This window comes from Teleopsis dalmanni, chromosome 1 (assembly GCF_002237135.1).
Source record: "Teleopsis dalmanni isolate 2A chromosome 1, ASM223713v2, whole genome shotgun sequence".
Taxonomy (NCBI): Eukaryota; Metazoa; Arthropoda; class Insecta; order Diptera; family Diopsidae; genus Teleopsis; species Teleopsis dalmanni.
The window spans coordinates 25,777,137-25,789,815 of NC_051846.1; the positions used below are offsets into that span (position 1 = coordinate 25,777,137).

A 12,679-nucleotide genomic window follows, 5' to 3' on the forward strand; every position below is an offset into this window, starting at 1 on the left:
CAGCTAACCTGAGCAACTCAGATGCGAATTCTGTGTGGTGCAAACTATGGCGAAAAATTATTTAAGTAAATATGAAAAATAATAAAATAGTTTGTAGCAGAAAAAATAACAAAATTTTCATATAAAACAAAATAAAATAAAATAAATTTAAAAGAGTAAAAATAAAAATAAAAATTAAAATAGAAAGAATTTTTGTGCAGAAAGTTTCTGGCAACGCGTGCTTTTGGCTTCATATTAAATAAATTTAATTTTACCCTGGTTAACTTTAAAAAAAGTTTTCTTCACAGTTTAAATGGAATTAAATCATCAAGAAGAATATAGTGGCGAATGGCATAACTAAATACGAGGACTGTTAGATGAGTTAGGAATAAATGAAAGGAATTGAATTTTTGCCTGCTTCTAATTTAATTTTTTACCTGTCCCATATAAGTTCTATATAATTTCTGCATTAGTATAGAAACTGATAGCGATCCAAAGTGTCTATGTGCTCACCCGGAGTTGACTATCGCATATATTCTTGATGACTCCCCAATATATCCTAGAAAGGTACGAAGGTCGGACCTCCATATTATAGTTTCAGATACGATAGTTTGGTTAGTTGTTTTAGATCTGTATCGTCAACATTCATACATCTCTGCAACCACAAAATGAATTTAAAAGTGTTGATATTAGAAAATTTAGTTTGAAAAAGTTAGTTAGAGCTACGTTTCCAGTTTTAATGAAAATCAGTTTTAAAAAAGTATATATTAGGCATTATTACAAATAACATTTTGCCATTTTTTTGGATGACTTCATGTAGAACTACTGAGACAGACTTGACCACTGCCGTGATTAATAGACAAATAAATTGGCCAAGTAATTTTCAGCGGCTCTTCAGTGATCGAGCAACCCACTTCTGGATGCAACGTTGACACATAGCATACTCACTGTAAATCGCACCAATTTTTTGGCACAGTCTTACAGAAGATTAATGTTTTTTTATAGTAATACAGCATCACATAGCGTATTTTTGCTACCAACATTGGATTAGATTGGATTTTAATCGCTATATCCGGAGATATTACTTTAAGACGTCCTGAACACTCAACATCTCTCGTATTCAGAAAACAATAATAAAGTTATTTAAATTACGTGTTAATCATTGCTTAACGGATTCTGGAATGTAGTTCCATATGATGGAATAATTAAGCTTGTGAAGTTTCTTCTCTATTTTCTAAATATTTTTTTTTTTGGCATGAATATTTATTTTTTCATTTTTGCAAAATTGGTATATCTTACAGTTATCGGCTGTAATAGTAATATATATTTCCATTATAGAAAAATAATATGGATTAATACAAAAAACAATTATATAATATAATTAATGAGTTTTTTTTTTGGTTGACCCCTGATCATACAGATCTTTTAGACATAACCAAATTGCTATCATCTGTCATTAAAAAAATATTTTTTTTTTGGATTTTATATTAAATATTTAAACTTCAAGTACTCGGGGTTATACTCGTATCCTGTCAAATTAAGAACAGAAACTCATGTAGATACCTTAACCAATTCATTGTTTGGCTTTTAAATTTTCTGGCAATTTAAAAAAAATAATTTATTATAAAAATTTAAAAACAAAATAAATATTTAAAAAATATTAAAAAAATATTTTATTTCGTATTTTTTTTATGTTAAATAATTATCAAACAGCCCTCGTAAATATACCGGATTTAAAAAATGAATGCATTTTGCTGCTTGTTTGGTTGTTAAACATTTTAACTGCTAAATTGGAGTACAAAATGTGTTATTTTTGAGATAAATTTTGCATTTTTCTAAAATTTGGTTATAAATATAATTTTTATTTTTCACTTTTCATGGCTTAAAGAATATGTCAGTTGCAGTTTTGCTGTTCTCTTCAGTTCTTAGCTATGTCAGATTTTATTTCCATATATTATATGCAGAGCAGAGTGCAGCTTTTGCAAATTGCATGTCAGTTAAATTCGTTGTCAGCCTAATGCTGTTAAACTGCATATGCTGCCGACTGCCTTAAGCCTTTAACTAAAAGATACGTATTCATGATATAATCCAAAACCGTAGGTAAACATGTTATCCTGACTAAAAGCTTTTATTTTTATTCCTTTTTCAATTTACTTTAATTTGTTTAAGATTAAATTATTAAATATTAATTGCAGTGTGTGTTGTAGTGCCTCTTAGTTAGTTAATATCCTTAACTCATTTCAAATTAATTTTATCATTTTTATTTTTTTTTTTACTATTTACAGATGTCCTACTTGGCAGCACTGAATATTCTACATCGCTGGATATGTGGGGTGTTGGGTGTATATTTGTTGAAATGGTCACTGGCATGCCAACATTCCCCGGTATACGTGATACATATGATCAACTTCATAAAATATTTAAATTGCTCGGCACACCTACTGAGGAAACGTGGCCGGGTGTCACACATTTTCCTTATTACAAACCACGTAGGTTAGGTAAATATATAATGTGGTGTAAATATGTATATATGTATATACATATATATCTATATGGAACATTCTTTTTAAATCAAATTAAATTTTCTCTTAATTTCATTTCGTTGTGCTATTTTTGTATGGTTTCATTTCCTTTATTTCCTTTTATTTGGATGTATTTTTTCTAATGTTGGTATTGGGAATGCTTTTACTTTCTTTCTGGAAATTTTTTCTAATTAAAATAAAAATAGAATTACTTCATTTCTTTGAAGTTGTCGTTCTCAATTGTCATTTCATTCATTCAAAAATCTACTTTATTTGCATAAAGAGTATTTATAGAAATTTTATTTGAGAAGTGTTTGCTTTTTATGGTACTTTTTTTCATTTTTTTTTCTTTATATATTATTTATTCCTTTTTAAATGCTCTTTGACATATTTGCCTTTGTGCTGTGTAACTTTCCATTTTCTTTATTTAACTTTTCTTTAACATTTTCCTATCACATGATTTAAGAATGTTTTTCTATGGTTTGTGATAAATGAAAAGTTACCTTAATTTTATCGAATTTATTTTAATTAATTTTTTCTATTTTTATTTTAGTATTTTATATTGTATTATTGTATTTGTTATATATAATTTTATTGTCTTTAATTTTGTTTAATTATATATTATTTTATTTCATTCTGTATTATTTTATAGTTTATTATAAATTATTTTATTTTCTTAAATTTAATTTTATGTTATATCATTTTATTTTCCTTAATTTTCTTTAATTTTATTTTACTATACATTACTATTTTATTTTGTTTTATTTATGTACTATTTTATTACTTCATTTTTTTAATTTATTATATATTATTTTATTATTTAATTTTTTAAAATTATTATATATTATTTTGTTATTTCATTTTTTTAATTTTATTTTATTGTATATTATATATTTATATATATTCATATATATACTATATATATAATATTTATTTTTATTTTATATTTATATTTTATTTTCTTGTATTACATATTATTTTATTTCATTTCATTTAAGTCCATTTTGTTTTATTTTATATTATTATAATATAATATTATTTTCTTTAATTTTATCTAATTATATATTACTTCGTTTTTTTTTTGAAATTTGATTTTATTATATATTATTATATTTTCTTTAATTTTATTTTATAATGTATTATTTATTATTAATTCATTTTATATTTCTTTTTTTATTTCATTTCTTTTTTTAATTTAATTTCATTTTATTTAAGCCAAATTTGTCTTATTTTATTTTGTTATTTATTATGTCACTTTAATTTTATTTTTTTTATATATTATTTCATTTTATTTTTTTTGTGTATTATTTCATTTTATTTTTTTATATTCTTTTATATTTGTTATTATTTTCCATACTAGTTCTGGCATATCAGAGTTTATTGTTTTATTTATACTAATTTTTCAATTTTTAAATATATAAAATAATTTTCCTTGATTGGCTCATTTTCTTTAACTTTTTTTAATTGTAATTGCTAATAATATATTGTTTGTTTTTGTGTAATTTAGTTTTAATATATAAATTTTAAGTCTTTTATGACATAAGTGTCATAATGTATTATAGTTCACATTATGTATTACTTTTGAATAAATTTTTATTACATATGTTACTACAATATTCTATATAAAAAGTATCCGGAACTTTTCATTTGAAAGGCGCGCCTAAAACAGTCCCTCACATAGATTAACTAACATATGGAATCGAGTGTAGTAATTAGACTTGGCTCCGTGTAGCCAATTTTGAATCACTGAACGCAGAAGAATAATTTGATTAATTCAATCAGATTTAAACTAAATCTCAGATCAAAACCACAACTCATACCTACGAGTACATGTTGGTTTTCATATTTTTCTTACCACTTGAGATAAAATTTCGCTAAAAGAAATTATCGTTAATTTAACTAGTATGTAGTTAGAGCAAATTTTTCTGAGTGTGCTTCAAAACGGAGAAGTATCTGAGTCGATTATGTATATTCTAAATAAAAAAAGTCTCTAAGAACTTACAACCTACGAAGAAAGCACTGACAAAGCTTTAACAGATGATAATATTACTATTAAAATTGCAATGAATAATTTCATCACAACAAATGCTTTATCAGTTAAACTTATTCTGTTTTTCGCAATATAATTTATAAGTCCAACACTATTCTTTAAAACTACTCAACTTTGTTCTGGTATTTCGTTTGCTTTGTCAACAAATAACTGAGACTTTAATTACTGAGATTATTAATTCCAAAGTAAAAATTGCACTTATACATTTTCGCATATTTTTCCCAATACCACGCCAGTTACTGGATTTGAAAAATATTTTCTATATTATGGTTAAAGCTTAATCTTTAATAATTTTTAATATTTAATATTTAGTAATTTTTAATATTTAATATTTATTGATTTAATTAAAAAACATATTTAATAATATTTAATATTTTGTGAAATTTTATGTTATCTCATCTATTTTATTTTTTCTAATAAATATTTTAAATTCTATGTTCTAAGTTCTATGCTTTTTATTTTATTTTTTTAATTCTTTAATTTATTTTAATGAATAATTTTTTTTTAGTTTTTTAATTTTTAACGCACAGAAATAACAGTATTTTATTTTTTTGTCTATTTCTTTTTATTTGGCAGGGTTTTATCGACCACATAAATTAGGTCACAATTTTCCTAGACTTTATGATATCGCCGAAGGTGAGGCGATAGCAAATGCCTTCCTGCAACTACACCCGGAACAAAGAATAGGAGCTGAGGAGGCGCTGCATCATCCTTACTTTGCGCAGTTGCCAAAAAAATTATATGAATTGCCTGATGGTGAGTTGCTATTCTGATACAATAATTTTATTCTATTTGTAGTTTTTTCTTTTACTATTTTCTTTAAATTTAAACTTGGTACATTGATTCTTATTCAAACTGAACCCAATTAAACCAGAATTTATTGTAAAAAATTAAATATTTAAATTGAAATTGGGGAAATGTAATCATTATTTTAGTTAAAGTGCAGAGCACAGCATCAGCTGTTCAAACAAAATTTGACGTAAAGTTATAAAACTTTTAAATGCCAAAATATTTTAGTCGATAGTATTTTTATTGTTAAGTAGAATAACTTTTAGGTCAAAAAAGTTAGTGGTATGGTAAAACCAGATATTACTCACAAAAACATCTTTACACATCAACAAAAAAAATTTAATCAGTTGATTAAAGCGATCTGATTTGACGGTTTCTGTCAAACTTTCAGCATTTTCAAAATAGTACGAACACCATCATCACACATTAAAGCCGAGAATTGCATCATACCACTGGATGCTAAACGATTATTATTCGATCCATATTATAAAATGGCACCTTCAAACCGAACACTACATCATATCTGTGTATGCACATTAGTGGTTAGTATTCGCTTCATATTATAAAATGGCAAGCCTAAACCGAAGAAACGTATTAACTCTTAGAAAATGTGGTGGTTCCGTTAGCAAATGTAAAGTGCTCTGATATCAGACAATCGTAGGATAAATGGAGGACAACTAGATGTGGCTACGAATTGTGAATTATTTTATTGTAGAGATTTTTAAGCTTGAAAAAACACTTTATTCCACTTTCGTTCTCTTTGAACTAAAAATACAATCATTTAAATATATCTGATCAGTAGAAATTAATCGGTTCAAATTATAGACTTCAAAAGAATATTTAATTTAATTATACAAACATAACATGAAATGATATAAAGTTTTGTTTCTGATAATAATGTTTAAAAAGTGCTTGATTCCAACATAATAATGTCATTTAAACGCATTATTGATTTTTAAAACTCTATATATACCTCTACTGAGGTTAGGTAAGGTTCGAATTTACCAGTCGACTTTGGGTCGGTATTGTATTAATATAAACATTTGTAGTGCAACTGGAAATCCAGTTGCTGAGTCTCCTAAAGCTAATAAAATTATTATTAGCTTTATTTTACTTGATTTCAAATTTGCTATATTGCACAGAAATTTAAAACAAGTATATTATATATATAAAGCTAACAGCTATGGCATTTTAGCCGTCTACCGGGCTAAATTTTAATAATTTTTTACACATTCTGCAACTGTGAGTCTTTCCTTTCCATGGTAATTTGCCAAATAACACTGAATAAAAATATCAATTTTACTGGGAGTATCAAATATTGCCCCTTTTATGCTTAAAGTATATTAAGTACTAGTTTATTTACCTTGCAGAACCTTTAGAAGACCATTAAAAAATCAATGAACTTTTCAAAATTGCCATAATTTCATACAACAATAAATCTCTGCATAAAGTTTAAGATTTTCTTATCATCATATTAAACTTAATATTTTGTAATCTTGAGGTATTTCTTTAATCAAATAATCAGGAAAATCTCAAAGTTTTAAATAAACAGGGCACACGCCCAATGAATTTTCAAGAAACTCTCTAGTGGTTCTTTCAATAAAGCACTAAAGTTTGAACATTTTTATTCAGAAAAATAAAAAAAAAATTAGTATAATAACGAAAATAAAAACTAAAAATAGAGAAATGCAAGCAGAATTTCAAAATTTATTTCAAATTAAAATAATTGCAATCATTGTTAAGAAAACTACAAGTAATTTCAAATTTCGACAAAGTTTTCAACAATTCCAACTGCTTAAAAAGTACAAAGTTTTTGCATAAAAGTATAAAATTCAATTAAAATAAAGTTAACATTTATACACTGCGAGAAAAGTAAAATAATAACAAAAATGAAAATAAAGAAATTAAAAAAGTTTCTCCTCGAAAGTGGCACACTGTGCAAAATGTGCAACAAATTTCATATTATCATTATTCCTTCATAAAGCACAGCATTATTCCTTCGAACCAATGTACGACCAATACACGCAGGTAACGCTACAAACGTATAAACGCATAAACGTATAAACGCACAAATGCAAACGTCATAACGCGAACTGCAGGGGTATGGTGAGGCGAATGTGCATGTGACATTTGTGTTAATGGGTAAAGCAGTTGCAAGAACTTTTGCGCGGCGGTTGTATCATGTCATTAAGTTTTGCACATAAAATATCCTTAGTTTTAAGTAGATAAAGCGATTTAAAGGATTAAAGGATATGCAGAAGTACTTTTACTGATGCATGTGAATAATAAAATATTTCATGCTTATGCCTCTGCGTAGTTGCTTCGGCAGGGACAATTAAAAAAATTGTATTATTAAGTGATAATTTTAGTATATGTTGGTAATTTTATTGATTAAAAATAAAATCTTTAAAAATGAAATTAATTTTATATATTTTTTTGATGCATAATTACAATTATTAAATTTTATTGATTTTAAATGAAATCTTTAAAATTTAACAAAAATGTTCACTTGAAAATGTGACAGAAAATATGAAAAATATTTTAAAAATATTTTATTAAATGATAATTTTAGTATTATTAGTAATTTTATTTGATTTAAACTTAGTTTAATAATTGAAATTATTAAAATGTATCAAATTTATTTACTTTAAAAAATATAGAAAATACTTAAAAAACATATTCGAAAAGTAGTGAACGACAACAACAAAAATTTTTTTTATATTATTGTTATTAATTAAATTTTTGGCTGACCACACAGCTATTTCGAGTACCATCAATTGCATATCTTCGAATTATTTCTTGTATTTAATTATTCGTAAATAATTTTATGAGACTGCAAGTACCAAGGGTTGAACTCGTGCCCTGTCAAATTCGAAGCTCAGAGTCAGTGTTCATTAGCCAACTGACCCAAAGCAGTATTTAACTTATGTTATGATCTAATTGAAGTTTTGTTAATTTGCAGCGAAAGTTCATTAAGAATTTCACTTGCTTGAGTGAAAACTCACTTAGTTCAGTTTTTATTATTTTGAAGTCAAAAACTTGTAGATCAAACCTAACCGCTGTGATTGGTAAAGCGGGTAAAATCAGTATGCGAAAAAAGGAGTATTCAGTATATCACAACAGTTTCAAAATCTCACCAGAAGCATTAATTATTGGTATATATTTGGACCGTAGCTTAAACACTATAACTTCCGATGCAATAGTCCTACTTCAATTAGTCGGATTATTGTAAAAATGTACAGGAGTAAAGGATCTACTTTACTTATGAATGCTGTTGGTAAAAAATAGCTTCATCAAAATACTTATTTTGAAAAGCGATTGTTCATTATTAAATTGATTTCATATTCTTATTAGATTCTTATTCTTGCTCTTATTATTCTTATTCTTATTAGGCAAAAAGAGTTCTATGAAATCTCTTATAGGTTAGGTTAGGTTCGGAAGGCGCGTGCTGCCAATTGTCAGCACTTCCAGTCGGAGGCATATTTTGCCCATTGTGATGCCATGAAATCTCTTGTAATAAATATGTTTATATCAAAATAATTTGTGTTTAGTACTTCAAATCAGCTGTAGAATAGTTGAATTAATTAATTTTAAAAATTTTTAAGAAATCAATTAAGCAAATATTTAAATAACATGTTCTATATTTATTTAAAATAATTTATTAAACTCATTAATATAAAGTTTATAAAATAGAACAAAATATACTTAAAAATATTTTTATTTAATTATTATTAATTTTTGAAAATATCCGTTAAACTCTAAGTTCTCAATTGATATTGATTTGCCTTGAGAAATCAATATTCCTTTAGAATGTCATTTTAGCATTACTTCTTAAGCATGTACTGTGTTAATGATAAGTGCGAAAACTATGAATGCATTTATTCTGCAACTCATGAATAAATGCACTTCATTTGCATTTGTCTGCTGTTATAATCGTACTAAACACAACTACAACAAGAACTGACTACAATTATGCAAAATTCAGAACAAGTCATAACACTCAGTTATCAAAAACAAAAAAAACCAACAAAATATCATTACACATTACACGTTTCAGTATATAACGAAAGGGAAAAATTGTTTCTGTTGCCCTTCTAAAGTGAGAACTTTTAAATGCAAATTCCTAGTCCAACCTCAACTCATTGCAGTCAAGTCGATTCAAATCCAACCAATTCAGAATGAACTAAAGCAATGCCAAGTAAACACAACGAAGCAACAAATGGAGAATACGAGAATACGCCTATTACGAGATTGACAACATGACTGCCCTGAATCCAAATGAAAATAGAATACCAGAAAATTGGTAGATGTTGCACATACCATAGACAGATACAATTCGAGTACATGGTATTTAGCACTGCGTGCATGTACCCATAATACCCACTGTGCTCAATTGCGATTTCAATTTCAAAAGCGAAATATTTTCCAATGAATTTAGCACAACCAACATAAATTTTAACTTTGAATAGGATTTTCCATATTTCGAAGCTCGTTTTGTTTTCCGCACTCCTCACTACACACTCCATACCTTATTCCGTATTCGTTTTTGGTTTTTGCTTTTGTATTTTTGGTATTATCCGAAAAGTACTTGAAACGCAACAGAAAAACAATCGAAATTATTACGCAGCACAAAAACCCCAATTGTTTTAATATTGGTGCCATTGCATATATTTGCAATACCACCCGCTCAGCATCCGCATCTCATCCCAACAACTCCAACTCTGCACCTATCTAGTTGCTTTCCAGATATACTGTTCACTTGTTCGAGTTGCTTCCTCTGCTCTCTCTCTATGTGTGTGTATGTGTGTTTTCTGTGTTGTATTACAAAAGTTTTATGTTATGGAACTCATGTTTTATGATTGTTTACGACAGTTTTGAAATTGGAATTGCATTTAAGTGCATTGCATGTCGTTTAAACAAATAAGTGCAGATATAGTAATTTATGATCGGAGTTAACGGATTTATAAAAGGCACTGCACTACAATTTTGTAAGTGCATTAGAGTTTCTCTGTTAGCAGTTCGAAGTTTCGAATTTACCCAATAACAATTTGCATTATTGGTGGAAAAAGTTTTCATATTGAAGTGGCTCCATAACTTCATTTTCAGAGAAAATATTCTCTGCATAAGTGATTTTTAAAATATTATATTGAGTTTGAATTTTACTAAAATTTATATCCACTTTTTTTTTCTTCTATATATAATAAAATTAAAACATTGAAATCGTTCATGACAAGGAACTCATTCTATAAACATTTTTATTCTGTGCTCTTAGTGCAGTTAATTAGCACTTTTTCTATTTTATTTGTGCGTTATCATTTAATTGCTACTCTGGATGCTGTTTATTTTAATATATGTAACATGTAGATTTGAGTTAAATTGAGTAATGAACGCATACGGGAGTGAAATGAAAGGATTAATTGTGTTATCAAACTGACATTTTTAATGTTCGACATAAAAACGATGTAGAAAAAAATTCTTTGATCCAATAATTCAAAGAGGTCTATTGTTATCTGCTACAATTGAATAACTGATGATAAGAACATTTAATTATGATTTTGTATTATAATTAGTATGTATAATTTTTGTGCTACAAAAAATTACGTACCAATTGTTTGTCAATAGAATATCCACGGAGACAAAAGAATGGACATACAACGAGATACCTTCAAACTACTTAAGGAATTTAAAAGTTAAACTGTTAGGTGTTCAACAGTGAAACAATAAAACAATAAAACGCCTTCAATAAAAAAATTAAAAAATACAACAAAAATGACAATTTAACTGGAACAATGATATTTCAATTTAAGAAGAAAATGCAATCTAACACTTCGAGTCCAAAAACTCTATTCAAACTAAGTTGTCTGTTGCCCGAAAAAAAATTTTAATAAGAAGGTTCTAACAAATGCAAAAAATAAACCAATCGGATGAAAAAGCTTTTACATAAACACTAGTTCCCAATATACTAAAGGAATCATCAAATCAATCACTTTCTTAAAAAGGGAAAATTATAATAAGGAAGAGAATTTCAGAAAAATTGTTAAAAGTATTTCCAGTAACGTTTTCTTAACACGCGTTAAATGGGATTTAAATGAGATTTTACTAAAAAATTGTACCGGATTTGGTATCATTAAGAAGAGATAGAATCCATCAATCACTTTTTATGTCTCTGTCCAGGACTACAGACGAAGCGGCTTTAATGTCTATGAGACCACTACTTCATTGGACTGATAGATATAATAAACGAGGGCTTGTCATATCTTCTCTGCTTTATAGTTTAACAACGATGATACCCAGAGATAGCAACGGCTAGTATAACTTATGTCTTCCAAGCCACATGAAGGTATTACAATGGTGAATAGATATCTCCGAGTAGTTATACTTATATCAGCATGTTCTTTTTCAAATTATTGACGCGATAATGGATTCCCATTGTGGTTTCGCCCGTTGTTGCCATTTTCAATGTAGATAACATCCTTGTCGCTACAAATAAAAATAAGAGTCGATCTGTTTTGGTCAGAACAGCTCGTAGATCTCGATTATGCTGGCGATATCTGTTTGATGTATGATCATTAAACAAAAATCATGCATAGTCTCAAAGTAAAGTTAAAAAAACAAACCTCATAAAATTCATCCTTGAATGGAATCCATATGGAATGCAAATTAAAACCTACGACAGACGTAGAACAAGACCGTAAGTCAAATGGTGTCGTACTGTATTGTTGAATTCGAACAAATCGGGATGCACGTTTTTGGTTGAATGAAAGCCAAATTACTGGACCTATCCGTATAATATAGGTGATCATATCACTATACATTTCATATAATCTACTGTTGTCAATGTCTTTAAGTCCTAATTTTAAAAGTTAGTAGTGGTTTATTTTTATAATTATAATAAATTGTAAATTAAATATTAGTAAAGTATTTTTTTTATATATAATATATATCTATTTCAACTGAAGAACCTGACTTATGCCTTAAATAACAATTGTTGACATGACAATTTATCTTTGGTACTTTTAAGTTTTGATTGATTGATTCGGTATTCATAAAGTTATTTTGTGACCATCGAATCTCTCTTGGGTTACCGAGACAAGTGATTTATGGTACTTTATTCATTCTAATCAATTCAAATATGGGCTTTTTGGAAGATCTTCATATTAGTATATAATTTATAGTAATTTATATAGTAATTATAGTAATTTATAGTAGGCTTCACATACTCATTACTCACTTACAGCTATATAAAGTTATGCTAACAATTTAGTTAATCTTTATAAGCCCACCAATATAAAAAAACTTTAAAAGTTTATAGTTAATATTATTTCATTTTTACATATTT

General features: G+C 26.9%; 2 protein-coding genes across 2 annotated transcripts in view; both read left to right on the plus strand.

The window, feature by feature from the left end:
- The window catches only part of LOC119672781 (cyclin-dependent kinase 14-like), a gene marked incomplete in the record, with an annotated part of 829,514 nt that overhangs the window by 17,532 nt on the left and 799,303 nt on the right, over positions 1–12,679 (plus strand). Inside the window, 2 exon segments of the mRNA XM_038083920.1 lie at positions 2,265–2,477; positions 5,128–5,288. Of these exon segments, the coding sequence (XP_037939848.1) occupies positions 2,265–2,477; positions 5,128–5,288 (374 nt within the window).
- LOC119678544 (cyclin-dependent kinase 14-like) overlaps positions 9,600–12,679 on the plus strand; it is a 4,450-nt gene continuing 1,370 nt past the window's right edge. The window contains exon 1 of the mRNA XM_038090424.1: positions 9,600–9,643. Within this exon, the coding sequence (XP_037946352.1) occupies positions 9,600–9,643 (44 nt within the window). The remainder of the gene's footprint in view (positions 9,644–12,679) is intronic.